Raw genomic sequence first — 16,643 nt, forward strand, 5'->3', positions numbered from 1 at the left:
GTGACATCCCACATCGCCCAGGGGAGCGATCCTTAAATGTATATTCCCATCCCTACCTAGCACGAGGCCTTTTGGGAGCTCACTGGCTTCGGGTTCCGTAGGAACTCTGAAGTTAAGCGAGAAGGGGGCTAGAGCAATCCCATGATGAGTGACCCACTGGGAAGTTGCTCGTGAGTTCCCAAAAACAAAACCATGAGGGAATGGTAAGCCCAAAGCGGACAATATCGTGCTATGGTGGTGGAGCGGGCCCGGGAAGTGATCCGCCCCGGGCCGGGATGTGACAGGTAATGTTAGAGAAACTAAATTTTATAAACTGAATGACGTGGAAGATGATGATTGGATTAGTACTTAAGCGTTGGTTAACGTGCTTATTTCTTATTGGTGACACATCATTTAGTTTACAAATTTAGTCTTCCTAAAAGTGTTATGCTAGGTAGGCTAAATTTGTAGACTAATTTGCAAACTAAATGATGTGTCACCAATGAAAAATAAGCACGTTAATCAACACTTGAATAATAATTCAAGAGTAATGCTAGGGAGACTAAATTTGTAGACTAAATGATGCGTCACCACTAGTTAATGAGCACGTATATCAACGTTTAAGTAATAATCTAATCATCAATTTCCATGTCAAATTTATAAAATTTAGTTTACAAATTTAGTCTCTCTAGCATTACTCATAATTCAATCATTTCATATCATTTAGTTTAGAGTAATGTTACCTTTATCATCTATTTGTATCATCATTTGTACTATCTCGCTAGTAGAGGTAGGACCCGTCAATGCATGTGGATCCCATCTCTATTAGAGAGATGATACAAATAGATGATAGGAATAACATTTTTGTTTAGTTTACAAATTTAGTCTTCCTAGCATTTTCCTTTCTAAAACAACTTTTACTTTAGAATGAACAACATGCTACAAGGATGTATTTATAATGTTGGTTCATGCTTGTACTTTGGATGAAATAGATAGGAAATCCCCGTATAATCTAAAGTTGTCTTCCTCATCCGTTCTTAAGTTTGTGACACAATTTTGTGCTTAGCAGAGAAAGAATTAAGCAGAAATTGGTTCTTTACCATAGTGGTCGCCCCATATATATGTAGTTCTCAAATGATGCAGAGGAGACTTTCTCAGGAGCAATATAGCTATTAGTGGTTAGTGATTACTGATGTTTCAATATGTACCTCCACTTATCTGCTTAGTTGTGATCATATTGTTATAAACTAAACCAAAAACTAATCAAGCAATAAACAAAACACAATGATTTCAGAGTTCCTCCAATATAGGAGTACCTTTTTAACAACGGAAGCTTTGTTGATTACCAACAAATACAAGAGAACTTACAAACACAAAGTGTTCTCAAGTATACAAACTTATGCCTCTCAAAACTCTCACACACAAAACTTTATCCCACATCCATCTGTTTATACTAATAGATGTCACAGGTTTACACAAAGTCCCTAGAATATAGGAAACCAAATCCTATACTAAAACCAAATCCCAAACCAACTAGGAAACACAAATCCAAATATCTTGCATCCAACATATCCTAATCCTTGTTTGATTCTTGTTTTAGTTTAGGCATATTGATTTAATGTCAAATCCAACAATCTCTACCTTGGCATGAAATCCATAACGAGCCATCTAGCAACTTCCATTGCTCCACCATATCGCAAGATCAAACTTGCTTTAACTACACCACATCAAGCAGTGCTCGAACTTAGTTGCATTAACAACCTTTGTCAACATATCAGTTGGATTATCTTCTGTAGCAACCTTTTTTAGACGAATCTCACCTTCAACTACCACTTCTCTCACAAAATGATATCGTACATCAATGTGCTTAGTCCTAGCATGATGTACCTGATATCTAGCAAAATAAATGGCACTTTGGCTGTCACAATCACAAGCTATATCTAACAATTTCTGCTAACTTGTGTTGTTCTACACCTAAATCTCCTAACAACTATAGAGTCCACATTGGTTTTTTGATATCTTTAGTGATCGCCATGTATTTTGGTTTTGTGGTTGATAGTGCCACCGTCAGTTGTAATATTGATCTCTAGCATATAGGACCCTTTGCCATAGTAAACACATACCCATTCATCGATCTTCTCTTGTCTAAGTTTCCAGCAAAGTCTGAGTCCACATATTCAACTGAGAACTTATCAATTCCTTCATCACATATTTCAAAACAAATACTTTTGTCCCTCGTTCCATGTAAAATACCTTAGTATTCACTTAGCAACATTCCAATGCTCCCTTCCAGGATTATGCATGAATCTACTAACAATTCCAGCTGCGTGTGCTATATCAAGATGAGTACACACCATAACATACATTAATCCTCTAACCAAATTAGCATATGGAATACCATTCATCTTCATCTTTTCTTCATCAATTTTGAGACATTGTTGACTGCTCAACTTGAAGTGAGAACCTAATGGAGTTCCTACAGGCTTAGTGTCTTTTGTTAATCCAAACTTTTGTAACAACTTCTCAAGATATTGCTTCCGAGACAAACACACCAAACCTTTTTGTCTATCCCTTGTGATCCCCATTCCCAATATTTTCTTGGCTTCACCGAGATCCTTCATTTCGAACTCCCTTCTCATTTTTCCTTCAACTTTTCTATCTTTGAAATATTGCTTGAGGCTATGAGCATGTCGTCCACAGAGATTAACAAGTACACGAACGAACCATCTTTCAACTTCTTGTGATAAACACAGTGATCATAGTGACTTCTTGTATATTCTTGACTCTTCATAAACTTGTTAAATCTTAAATACCACTGCGTGGGTGACTGCTTCAAACCATAAAGAGAATTTCTAAGCTTACAAACCAATCTTTCTTTTCCTTGAACTTGATACCTCTTAGGTTGTCTCATATGAATCTCTTCATCCAAATTACCATGAAGGAATGCAGTCTTCACGTCTAGTTGTACCAATTCAAGGTTGAATTGTGTAACTACAGCAAGCAATATTCGAATGGAGGAGTGCTTAACCACAGGGAAAAAGATCTCATTGTAATCTATTCCCTCATTCTTAGCATATCCTTTAGCCACTAACCTAGCTTTAAATCTTACCAAGCTCTTGTCATCCACTACATCCTTCTTTGCATAAACCCATTTGCAGCCAATTGCTTTCATTCCTCTAGGTAGCTCCACCAATTCCCAAGTCTTATTCTTGTGAAGGGAGAGCATGTCATTGTCCATTGCATCATGTCATTTACTCTCTTCTTCACTATTTACTTCTTCTTCAAAATTAGTGGGAATTTCAGCCTTAATTATTGGCAATGCATATACCATGCAGGCTATGCAATCTTTATGTCTCACAGAGGTAAGGATATGTCTCTTTTTCCCTTCCTTTTGGCTATGCAATCATCTTGTATCTTTAGTTCTTCTGATGGTGTTTCTTCTTCATGATCATTCTTTTTATGTTCAAGTTGATCACCTTGTCTTTCTTCTTCCACAACTTCCTTACTTGGCTATGAATTCACAATTACTTGTTCCCCAAGCTCCACCATTTGAACATCTTCCTTTAATTTCATGTGACTTTTATCGAATGTCACATCTTTACTTACTATAGTCTTGTTCAACTCAGGACACCAACGTCTGAAGCCTTTCACACCATTATTGAATCCCATAAAGATAGCTTAGCTCATGGATCCAGTTTGTTTTCCTTCACATGAAAGTAGGCATTGCATCCAAACACTCGTAGCTTATAGTAGTCCTGAGCTAGTTCTCCAGACCACACTTCAATGGGTGTTCTACCCTCCAATGTTGTTGATGGTGGTCGATTAAGCAAATGACATGCATAGCTAAAGGCTTTTGCCCAAAATCTATTTGGCAGCTTAGCTTGAGATAGCATGCAACGAACTTTCTTGAGCAAGGTCCTATTTAGTCTCTCTGTAATCCCATTCTGCTGTGGAGTATGTCTAACACTGAAATGCCGAGTAATCCCTTCCTTTTTACACACTTTGAAGAAAGGATCAGAGGTATATTCCCCTCCATTATCACTTCTCAGTATCTTAATCTTCTTTCTAGTTCTGTTCTCCACCATGTTCTTCCATTCCAGGAAGATGTCAAGAACCTCATTATTTCGTTTCATCATATATATCCATGATCTGCGAGAGTAGTCATCAATAAAAGATACAAACCATCTTTTTGTCCACCTAAAGAAGCATTCTTTGAAGAACCCCAAATATCAGAGTGAACATAGTTCGAAATTCCTTTCGTTTAATTAAGAACTGAGCCAAATTTCACCTGTTTGTTTGCCAAGAACGTAGTGTTCACAGATCTCTATCTTTCTAGTTTTTGCTCATTTTAAACACCCTTGCTTGATCAATCCTTTCAATGCTTTTTTTTCCAACATGTCCCAACCTCATGTGCCATAATGCAGACAAGTCACCACTTCATCAGCAACTAGTCACTCCATTTTCCGAAGTCTTTCCCTGTAGCATATAAAGTTAGCCATTTCGAGGCCATTTCATTATGGCAAGTGCTCTTTTAGCAACTTTGAGCACATTGTTATCGGAGTAAAACTTGTAGTCTTGTGACTCGAGAGGGCCTAGTGAGATCAAATTTTTCTTCAGATTTGGGACGTACCTTACACCATGCAATGCTCGAATCACACCATCATGATGCTTGATCCTGATGCTTCCAATTCCTTGAGTTGTACATGGGTTATCATCTCCCATATACACAGTTCCATTCATAACTTTGAAGCTTGAAAACCAATGCCTTTGAGAAGTCATGTGATGGGTACAACCTGTGTCGAGCACCCACTCTTTCATATAATCCACAGTGCTCGATGCAGTTAAGGCATAGACAAATTCCTCATCCTCGACTTTAACCATATTTGCTTTTGAGTCGTCATTCTTCTTTTTAGTATTTTCTTTGATTTTAAGGCAGTCATTTTTCATGACAAAAAGCACACTCATCTTTGTCCAAGAACTCTTTATTCTTTAAGACTTCTCTAGTATGAGATCTACTATTTTTCCTATACGAACCTTTCTTTTCTTTTGATCTCCATCTCACCATCAAAGCTTCATAGTTATTCCTTTCTTGCCTGTCAAGGTGTCTCACCTCATGATTCATAAGAGCACTTGAGATTTCATCATACTTAATTGTCTCCATGCCACAAATCCAAGTAGTCACAAAAGGCTCATAAGATTCAAGAACTTGTACAACTTGCTCTTCTTCATATATTTTGTCTCCAATGCTACCTACAATTCCTTCACAGAAGTTATGTTCATCTCACCATACTTCTATTGCTTTCCCAAGCATAGTTGAATTGTAGAACATGCATGAGCATTCAATCTTTCCCATTTTTCTTTTTTCATCGTAAACGACATGTCTCCTAACATAACAACCAAATCTTGTTGTATCAGGACATCTCGAACCTCATATTGCCACATAGCAAAGTTGTTCATTCCATCAAATTTCTCAATTTCAAACCTAGCACTCTAAACTATTGTCTTCGTTCCACTAGTACCAGACATTTCTTCAACATCATCACCACTGGTAGAATCACCAGTCTTCGTCATTGCTTGATAATCACAACTCATGTAAGAACCTAAGCTCGTGATACCACTTGTTATAAACTTAACCAAAAACCAATCAAGCAATAAACAAAACACAACGATTTCAGAGTTCCTCCAATATAGGAGTACCTCTCTAACAACAGAAGCTTTATTGATTACCAACAAATACAAGAGAACTTACAAACACAAAGTGTTCTCTAAGTATACAAACTTATGCCCCTCAAAACTCTCACACACAAAACTGTATCCCACGTCCATCTATTTGTACTACTAGGAGAGTATGCAGCTCTTGTCCAAAGCGCTGCACAACCAATCTGGCGTCAAGAATCTTCTCACCACATCGAAGTTCGTAAAGTTGAAAGTTGATTTTGAACCTGTGATGAATTTTCTTTCTTTTATCTTCTTTTTCTTATACTTCCTAGTATTTGAATTGAGTTTCAGTTTTACTAGTTGAAAAATCTTATAAAGCATCGTCCTGAGTGTGGAGCCAAAAATAACTGAAGACGGCAGAAATTTGCATAAACATCGACATCGAGTGTGACCGAATGTTGTTCATTTCTTTTTGTTCTCATCCGATGTTGGCAATCAATCCATCCTAGAAAGCGATTTGTTTTGTTAAATCAGGAATGCTTTGGAAAAACGTCTTCCCAAAAACCCAGCAAATTAAGTGAGGTAAGGGGCGCTTCCATTAAGGTTAGAGAGACAGAGAGAGAGAGAGAGAGAGAGAGAGAGAGAGAGAGAGAGAGGGCTACAGCTTCACAGAGTATTACAATAGTGCTAGCACAGGTTCTTAACACGTCTGCTTGATTTGAACTAACATCAAACTTCACAGTTTTCTTCATCATCTACTTCAAATCTTCCCTCCAACTTGATGTTCTTGTACCACTTGGCGCATGCAATGTAGACAATCAAATCTATTGACGTCAAGACAGCTAAGAGGAAGTAAAACCTATCTAGGTGACCCCTGTTGAGGTTTCCGGGGATCCATCCGGGCATGTGATCCACAGTTGAGAACTTCATGACCACGCTCACGAGAAAGGTGCTAAAGTAGTTACCAAGCGAGATGGATGTCATACATAGGGCGCTTCCAAAGCTCTTTAGTCCATCTGGTGTTTGTGCATTGAAGAACTCCAGTTGACCTACATACATGAAAACTTCTGAAGCTCCTATACATGCATACTGAGGAATTTGCCAGAGGATGCTTAAGGAGCTTGAGCCGTCACAATGCGGGCATTCTTTATCGGCATACTTGAGTCTATAGCACTCAACAATTCCTGCTGAAAGCATTGCCATGACTGCTATAACAAGGCCAATGCCCATTCGTTGAAGCTCAGTAAGCCCTTTAGCATCTGATTTCTTTATTCTGCCTACAAATGGGTCTATAATCCGTCGATAAATGAAAATGAAAATGGCCACGCTGATGATGTCGAAGCTAGACATGCTTGCTGGTGGGATGCTGAAGTTTGGAATAGTAGTTTTCATGGCAGCTCCCTGCTCTACAAAGAGGGAAGCCATTTGTGTAAAAACCACAGAGTAGATAATGGTGCAGAGCCAAATTGGGAGTAATCTTAAAATGCATTTCACTTCTTCCACTTGTGAGATCGGGCAGAGATGCCATGGGCTGCGGATGCCCTGCTTCTTGTAATCTAAATCTCTTGATGAGATATATGCAGCCCTGTCCAAGAACCTGCAGTTAATGTTGATGAAAATGAGTTAGCTCTGTATTTCAATAGTCATAAAAATTCGGGAACTAGCGAAGTTAAGGAATAGAATGATTTAATGAGTTTAAGCTATACTCGTACTTGAATCCATGGGTGTAGAGGATCTTTCGGTTGCTATTTGAAGACTCCTTGTTACTCTCGTCGTACAAGTCCTCTCCACCTTGTGGCATATGCACCTTGCATTTCTTCATGGCAGCAACTAAGACTTGGCAAAACCTCGAGAGTGGGTTGCCATTTGGTTTGAAGTGCCTGTACCTAGCAGTCCCACCAAGGAACAAGACCAATCCTGCAAATGCTGATGCTGCAGATGCCCAGAACCCAATAGCCCAAATTCCTTCATCCTCAAAGAAACCTAATATGGTGTTGGAGAAAAGGGAACCAAGGTTCATAGCCAGGTAGAAGTAGCTGAAAAACGCCACCTTTGAGAGCCCTTCCTTGCTGTCCTCTTCATCGTACTGATCGGCTCCAAAAGTTGCAATGTTTGGTTGGTATCCACCGTATCCTAGGGCAATTAGGTAGGTGGAGAGGTAGAATAGCCAAATTTTCCAGCTTGAATGAGATCCACATGGATTTTCTTTGCTCCCACAACCTTTAGGGTTGAGCAAGAAGAGCTGCGATGACAGTGACAACGATACCAGACCCTGTTGTCAAATGCAAGCAAGTGTCATAAACATCGCATTGAAAAGAAAAGTAAATCATACACAAGGTATGCGTTTAGTCGAAAATGCAAAACAGAAGCAAATAAATAAATAAAAACTAGCTTATACTTACGATGACAAAGATGAGTTGAAAGATAGAACAAGTTTTGTATCTTCCCCAATATGAATCACTAAGGAAAGCACCAACAAGAGAGAAGATGTAAACTGTTCCAGTCCATTTGCTCACGTTGTTAGCAGCTGTCGCATTGTCTTGTTGCAACACCCTTGTTAAGTATAAGACCAAGTTCACCCCGACTCCGAAGAATGCTAGGGTAGCCAGACCTTGATTCACTGGTTTTTCATTGAACAATACAACAAAGACAAGGGTCAGAAGGTTATGACATAGGCCCAGTTTTCGAGGAATTAAACTCGAGGCCGATCATGATTCAAAAAAATAAAACGAGTTGCGTCTAAATTATTTATGCCAACATGTTCAACATCTCTCAATCATTAATAATTGGGCCGTCTTCGGTTTCATAGTTAACCGAAATCAGACTCTTCCTTCCTCCCACCAGAAGATCGGACGGTCATTAATAAGCATCAGTCATCATACATGTGCACTCAAGCTATATATTTAGCTACTTAACAAGCACAGCAGAGGCTTTCTTTAAAGAAGTGATAGATAGCGCCATAAGAAAACGTTTCAGTGATAAAGCACGCACATATAAATTAATTAGGTTCATGAGCAACAGTAAAATTAATGGATTTGTGGCCTGTAACCATTTCACTACCTAATAGTCTTGCTATATATATATATATATATTTATATAATATATCTATAATATTTTAAAAGAAAAGTAGATTGGTTTTTCCTTTTAACACCAAAAAGAAGGAAAGCTTTAGGGCATGACCAAGTTATTTGATCTACAGTCAAGCTTTTAAATAATGTATAAGGACAAATTTCTTTAGTTGAGACTAATTAATGATGAATGAAGGCATTTTTACCGCAGTTCGGTAAAGAGAAGGGGAAAAAACAACGAATTTGTAACGTAAATTTTTGAGAAACATGTCAGTAACCCACGTCATGCAAGATCAAGGCACTGATTACGTGTCTGGCAAGCATTACTTTGAATTGATGCTTGGTTCAATTCTCTTGTCATGTCATCTACCCGGTCCCGACACAGAGTTCCGAGTTATCTCAATCAAAGTTGAACTCAAGCTAAATAAATAAGACGTCTATGAAATAAATAACATTTTTTTTTTCGTTTATCTTTCTTTAAAAAAAAAAACTTACATAACACCAGTTCATCTGTATGTAACATTTCACTTTACTAATATAAAATTATGTGCAACAAAACATTATATTATTGAACAAAGCTGAATCGTTGTATATAAATGTTTCTCCTCTATCTACTGGTGACTATTTATTTTATTCAAGTAAAATAAACAGTACAGTCAAAAGTGCCAGAGATACCAAACGAGACCTTAATGTCTTTCTTTGAAATGGTCATGAGCTGGCTATAACCCAGCCAGCATTGAGCAACTCTGTGCAACACTCGGTTTGGTTTTCAGTGCCAAATGTTGCGCAGTTTCCTTCCACTTATATTGTCCTTTTCCCTTTCACCTTATCTATAAACTAGTATTCGTCTCAGTAAAAACCGTATCTATCCAATTTGTTTAAAAAATTCTTGAGAAAAGGAAAAAATAAATAAATAAAAGCCACCAAAAGCATAGGACATTGAGACTGACCAATTTAACAATCATATATTACAAACAAAAAGGAAAAAATAAGTGTGATTGCTACTATAAAACCAGAGAAGAAATATAGACTAAGAAATTTATCTTGTTTGTTTTGAATATTATTTTTTCTTGAATTTTTTGTTGAACTTGTTTGAAATGGTCTGGTGATTTGGAGCTTACAAAGTATGATGATTCCAGCAACCCATCTTCCAGATTTTGATCTGACTGCAGGGCGGCCATGCATATCAACTGTACCATCCAGAGTACATTCATCTTGATCTTCTTCGAACTTGCCCTGGAAGAAAGGGGAAAATGTTAATAAACAAATAAATAAACATAGTAACTAGTTTTACACCTATTTTTCACACAGCAATCTTGCTATTCTCCAAGAATGCATTTGTCTAATATTTCTTGAGGCGCAAAAAGACAGTGGTGCTTCTTCCGAGAATTTATCACCATTTAAGAAGAAAAATTAAGGAAAATGAAGCTTATGAAGGAAGGCATGCATGAGAGAGAGAGAGGAACATTGTGAAATTGTAATATGTGCTCACCTCCTTGCAGACCTCTAAGCAATCCATTGGTTTTCTTGAAGAGCCGATAAAATTTGAGGAAATGGAGCGCAGGGGATGAGACAGGGGAGGTATGTGGTGGTGAGTGACAGTTTGCTAAGTTAGAGAATTAGAACTTGGACAAACAAATAGAGGGGGAAGGAGTTATTATACAAAGAGAGGGGGAAGGAGTTCTTATATAAGGAAGGGAGGGGAGAATAAGCGGTGGAGATTTAAGAGAAGAAAAAGTGGGGTTACCCACATGACCGAATGATCCAATTTTGTGCAGGTGCAATTTATTTGGGTTGAGTAGTGACGTTAAAGAAATAATTAAACAAGTTGATCAAAGTAGTGCAAATGTTTGAACCGAGTAGTGAAGTTAAGAGACAAACGTGATTTAAGTTAGTTGATTAAAATAATGTAATCTGTTTAAATTGAGTAGTGAAATTAAGAAACAGATGTAAATTAAGTCAGTTGATCAAAACAGTGCATTCATTTATCTAAATTCAAATTTGATTACCCTTAACGACATATTAGAGTAATTTAAAGTAACACTTTATAAAAATAAAAATAAGACAAGTAGTAAAAAAGAAAGACAGAAACAAGAAAAGAGTACGAAGTATAGGGTAGTGTCAAGTGTGCTTGGAAACTTTCTAGAACTCAATATTTGAGCTTGGATCACACAACAGCTCTGAGATGGGAAAACCAAATTGAGAAGGTTTTAATTTTTTTTTTATTATAGAAAGTTATTCATTATAATATGGGAAGCCATTTGGTATGGTTGATATTATCCACACCTTTTTTTATTTCTCACACACCCCTCTTAATTTTCGATCATCAGAACAAATAAAGTGAATAAGATCAATGACAAAAAATTAACAAGGATGTGTGGAAGGTAAAAATGGATGTGCGAATGACACTCTCCTTTGTTAATTTTTATGAACAAAAATATTTTTGCGTTTTCTAGAATAAAGAGTCTTTTGAACAAATAATATTGAGTCCTTGTTTTTTAACGTATTCCCGGTTTGATGCTAGCTACCCTATGCTTTTTCCATTTCTCCTGGAAATTTTTCATGTATCATGTGATTATCTTCATACGCTAACCATACTTTTCCCTTAATTGTTGGTACATATTGCATTATGTCAAGTGGCTCACTCGGAATCAATGCTACTGTTCTCTGTTTAGTGAATTTAACTTGTCACTACGCTCGGGAAATTCTTCAAGTTAAATGTTCTTAAGTTAGCTCGAGCAGTGAGAAATGATGAGATAGCAAGGGTTAGGATTAGCTCAAGAGGTAAGAAAGAATGAGTCACGAGTCAGAACTAGAACAATAAGTTTAAGGAGTTTGGCTTCTGTCATATAACCAAAACAATCTTGTAGTTAAAGTATGTTTTTTCTTTTTCTTTTTTTTTTTTTTTAAATTTTATATATATATATATATATATATATATATATATATATATATAAAGGGGTCCAACTGATGGCTTGTTATCCACTCCTTCCGGGCCCGAGGAGGCTATGAGGAATTTCACCTTGTATGTGGCTACAATCAAGCAGACTCATTAGCTCGGAGCATCGAATCCGAAACCTCTCATATATTTTCGTTTATTGGAGAGCCGTAGTCCACGTTCTTACCACTGAACCACTTGTTGTGATTAAAAAAGTATATATTATTAAGTCTATGCAATTATGTCTTCTTGATATGCATCTATGAGTTGCAAGTGATAAGATTAATAAAATTCGGTTTTGTTGTTTTGATACCAAACATATGAAAATGTGTCTTAGATTTGCATCAAATATCTTTTACTTTGCTGCTCAATTATTAGAGAGGATAATTGAGAGCATATTCTACAAATGAGAGGTTTGTGGTAGCTTAATGTTTTCAGTGAACTGAATTATATATACTTACAGCAGCTAATATATGCCTCCTTTTATATCACAATTGGGTTTCTTGGGAAAAGATTCTCAAATTCTTTGTGTCCTTGCTCTTATGAATCTTACAAGTTTCTTCAAGAATAAAGAACAGTATTTATGATGCTCATTCGAAACAAGACCAAGACCATTATTGTTGTATTGTTTTGTACCTGAACTAGTTTTTAATACAAGTGCGTTGTAGGGAGAGTAATCAGGTTGTCAATGCGTTAGGCTCACAATTAATGCTTATTATTGGTGGTTCACAATATCTCAAATTTTGCATCTGCCGTTCATGCTCATGGCATTTCATTTTGTCATGTTTTTCATTTTCGTTGATTTTTTTTTTTTTAATTTTTTAATTTTGTTCTCTTTACGGGACTTAGCTTCGTACCTCTGCTTGTATGTTTTTGTATTAATTAAACAAAATTTCAGAGATAGGGGACATGGGGGTTGTTTTATCAGGAAGTCAGTCATTTCTAATCGCTTTGAGTGGAATAGAAGTAGCCTACTATTTTATTTGTGGCTAAATCTCGGGTCTTGGTTATTTCTATAGTAGAATGACCAAGCTTATGAGTAGTTTGACCCACCTAATCCTTTATCATCTTCATTTACATATATATAAAAGGGATATTCTACAGTAATATACAATAGGGAGTTTGAACTTAAAATGCAGTGAATTGAAGAGAAAACCCCTAACCACCAAGACAATCTACCACTTAATCATATTTTAACTTATCTTGGAAGGTCCTATAAAAAATTTGTACTCCGATAATGCTCTCTAATTTAGAGAAATCATAATTAGTATGAACTAATAGAGAACTTAGGAGATCGTTGAGATCTTGCAATATATGAATTATGAAGTAGGAAACTTTCTTTGATCACTTAATCAGTGATAGCGAGAGACTTTAATAATGCATACAAGTAGGCAACAATCTTAATACATGAGGAGACAACTGCCTTGCACAGAATAAGGATCTCCCAATAGTCAGGGATGACCTTCATTACTGGGAATTATGTTGCCTTCCAAAATTTGATTATTGTCATTATCTTAGTAGTAAGCGCGTAGTTCTCAAGTAGGATGTTTTGCAATTTTGTTGGAACGAATTATGTAAGAGATTTAAAAAAAAAAAAAAAAATATTATGTAAGAGATTTTCTTTTTTCTTGCCGACATGATATAATGTCATTCTATCCTAAATTAGCGTTTGTTTTCTTGCTTATATATAGGGATGGGTAACGGTTATGGCGGGCGGGTAACCGTGGTTATTTACCCATAACCGTTTATACTCATACCTGCATAACCGTTTACCTGTTGGGTAATTGCCTAAATGGTTATACCCATACCCATAACCGTTTATAAACGGTTAACCATACTCATAACCACATACTCATTTAACCATAACCGTTTAATACCCGTTTACCCATTTACCCTTTTTAACCGGTTTATCCTTTTTTTTTTTTTTTTTTTTTTAATCATTACCCATTTTCACATGTCTACATGTTTTTTAACAACTTGAAAATTAAAAAAAAAAAAATTGTCATAAATTTTTTTTTTTTTTTTGACAATTAAACACCGTTATAGGTACATTCATCATGCATTTCTATATTTTAATTTTTTAAGTCCTTATACCATTCCAATAATTGAAATAATAATTTACGGACGATATTTTTAATTGACATAGAATGAAAAAGCAAGAAAATTAGTTTTAAAAAACAAAATTGGAATATAGGATATATAAATTACAGTAACAATGCTAAGAAAAGTGAGGGATTAGCTGAAATGGCAAGTTGCAACATGTTTGAGAAACAGATCTTGGGTTGAATTAAGTGAGTGGGGCTGGGGGGAATTGTTATTTATTTTCCTAATCTTTTGGGAAAACTTTTACTACTAATCCATGTTACCAATGAAGGAAATATAATATTTGTTAAGTATTTTTGGTTACGAAAATTGTTTAGAAGACAATATTCTTGAGTTATTTAACCTATAATGTAAAGTATTAACATAATATATCTAATTAGCTATATTAACCATGCACTATAGTCAATAGCATTGATCTAAGTTTTGTTCGATAGAGAACATGGTTTGTGTTAATTTTACATATATAAAATAAATGGGTAAACGGTTACTCGTTTATAACCGCGGTTAATACTCATAATCACCCATTTAATTTTCACGGGTAAACGGTTATACCCATAACCGTAACCATGAAATTTTCACGGGTATTTTGCGCATCCCTACTTATATAGTGTCTCTTTGTCTTTGTGAGCCACAACAGATGAGAAACTATACGACTCAACTCCAACATAATTATTCTAATATAGCTGGCTCTTTTAGGTACTTAAACATTTCCCAACTGTTTCAGTCCATTTACAGTAATTGTTTTTGTGAACATAGTAGCTAAGTAATCCCACCATGTTACATAAGGCAAATAAATTTAAAAAATTTAAAAAAAAAAAAAAAACCAAAAGATTCTTAATTTTTTTGAGCTAGTAAACGAAAAGGTTTCGGCAAAAATTCTCATTCAACAAGGTAAAGCTCTGCCATTTAGTACTATTGTCTAGCGGTATTCATCTTCACTTGTAAGTGAGAAGTCTTAAATTCGAATTTCGTAAATGGTAAATTCCTATGATCAAGGCCAAAGCCACACCCGTTCACGGGGGGATGAGTTTGGCCAATGGATCTCTGATGCCTAATTCAGTAACTCTAAAAGGAGTGAGTGAGTTAGGACTTAAGTACGTAGCAAAAGTTTATCAGAAATTGGTGGAGATGAGGTATTTATAAGGAGGAGTGTGTAACATCCCACATCGATCTACGGAGAAAGGGGTGATGTGCCTTATATGTACATGCCCACCTCCATATAGCATGAGGCCTTTGGGAACTCACTGGCTTCAGGTTCCATTGGAACTCCGAAGTTAAGCGAGTTTAGGCGAGAGCAATCCTAGGATGGGTGACCCACTGGGAAGTTGCTTGTGAGTTCCCAGAAACAAAACCGTGAAGGAATGGTAAGCCCAAAGTAGACAATATCGTGCTACGGCGGAGCCGGTCTAGGATGTGACAGAATGGTATCAGAGCCACTCTGCCGTGTGGTGCGAGTGTGCCGACGAGGACGTCGGGCCCCTAAGGGGGTGGATTGTAACATCCTACATAGACCAACGGATAGGGGTGACGTGCCTTATATGTACATGCCCACCTCCTATAGCACAAGGCCTTTTGGGAACTCACTGGCTTCGGATTCCATCGGAACTCCAAAGTTAAGTGAGTTCGGGCAAGAGCAATCCCAGGATGGGTGACCTACTGGGAAGTTCTTGTGTGAGTTCCCAGAAACAAAACCGTGAGGGCATGGCCGAGGCCCAAAGCGGACAATATCATGCTACGACAAAGCTGATCTGGGATGTGACAGAGTGGCCGGCAATAGGGTCAGGGTTTTGTCCATATAGCATCATCTGATTGCCCAAGGTGCATCATCCATTGGATGAATGAGGAAGCATCCATGATCAATTAGGAGATAATATCTTGGGATGATGATGGAAGCATCAATGATTGATTGTGATAGGCTTCCTTACTTGATGCAGTTGAACTGCAATTGAGAATGTATTAAAAATAAGATTTAGTAATTAATCCTATCTTTAATGTCTTTGACTTTTCCATGCGATGGGAGTTTTGAGGAGTTGTGGTCATTTGCTTGGACCTCCAAGGATGCTGAGCTGCGCATGGGCGTATTTGTATACCCTGCCCATTTAATGTGAGCATTCTTGTCTTTCTTGAGAAAAAAAAGTTCACGTGTCATCTCCATGATTTTTTGGATTACTTTTTGCTCCACAAATGATAGGTTGCATGCAGTAAATAGGAGTAGGTGTAGAAATCCCAAGGTGCATAGGTGAGCAGATAGTTATTTTTCAATTTGATGTAGATATTCTACTTTAACTTAAAGATAGAGTCTTTTTGGAAAGGGAAACCAATTGAAACCAACTTTGGAGAGGAATTTTTATCCACCAAGAAAGAGAGAAAAGGCTAAAGGATATTTTAAACCCCTCCCCTTGTTTTCTTCTTTGCTTACCATTTGGAAGAGTTGATCGTCGTTTTTGTTTTTCTTCTCCATGCCGCATCAAGGTAAGAAAAATTAATTTCGCTTATTTATTTTTCTAAAGCCTCGAGGCTCAATTGAGTGGCTTGGAGAGGGCCGAAGATGTGATTGGGCAGCCACATGGCTGTTGTACATGTAAGGCAGCTCAAAGAGCTGCTACAGATTGGTGCAGTGCGCATGTCTAGTTGGGGCCTGGAGTTGGCTTAGCTCAGGTCGAAGGGAACAGCGCACTGAGGCATTGAGCTGGGGGAGTTGTAAGGCTAAAGCCTTTTTGGCTTTGGGCCTGGCAAGCCAGGCCTGATGAAGGCGGGAGGGCGATGCACGGGAGGCTTGAGAAAGTTGGGCCTTCTTTGTTGGAAAATGGAGGCACATACCCCCACATTTGCTTTTTGAGATGCATATGGAAGTAAGTAACCCATCTAGGCCTTATGCCTTGGGGTCATAGGGCAGT

General features: G+C 37.2%; 1 protein-coding gene across 1 annotated transcript; it reads right to left on the bottom strand.

Annotated features, from left to right (window-relative positions):
• Window positions 1-6,296: 6,296 nt before the first annotated feature.
• Window positions 6,297-10,380, bottom strand: LOC103965715 (protein NRT1/ PTR FAMILY 7.3-like). Its single transcript, XM_009378782.3, has 5 exons — window positions 10,198-10,380; window positions 9,827-9,941; window positions 8,040-8,257; window positions 7,350-7,909; window positions 6,297-7,234 (listed from the first exon to the last, which is right to left on the bottom strand). Exons 1-5 carry the CDS (start codon window positions 10,222-10,224, stop codon window positions 6,367-6,369), a joined length of 1,788 nt encoding a protein of 595 aa, XP_009377057.2. The 5' UTR covers window positions 10,225-10,380; the 3' UTR covers window positions 6,297-6,366.
• Between the last annotated feature and the right edge of the window lie 6,263 nt (window positions 10,381-16,643).

The sequence above is a fragment of a genome, unplaced genomic scaffold (assembly GCF_019419815.1).
Source record: "Pyrus x bretschneideri cultivar Hongxiangsu unplaced genomic scaffold, Pyrus_bretschneideri_v1 Contig69, whole genome shotgun sequence".
In the NCBI taxonomy this organism is placed as follows: domain Eukaryota; kingdom Viridiplantae; phylum Streptophyta; class Magnoliopsida; order Rosales; family Rosaceae; genus Pyrus; species Pyrus x bretschneideri.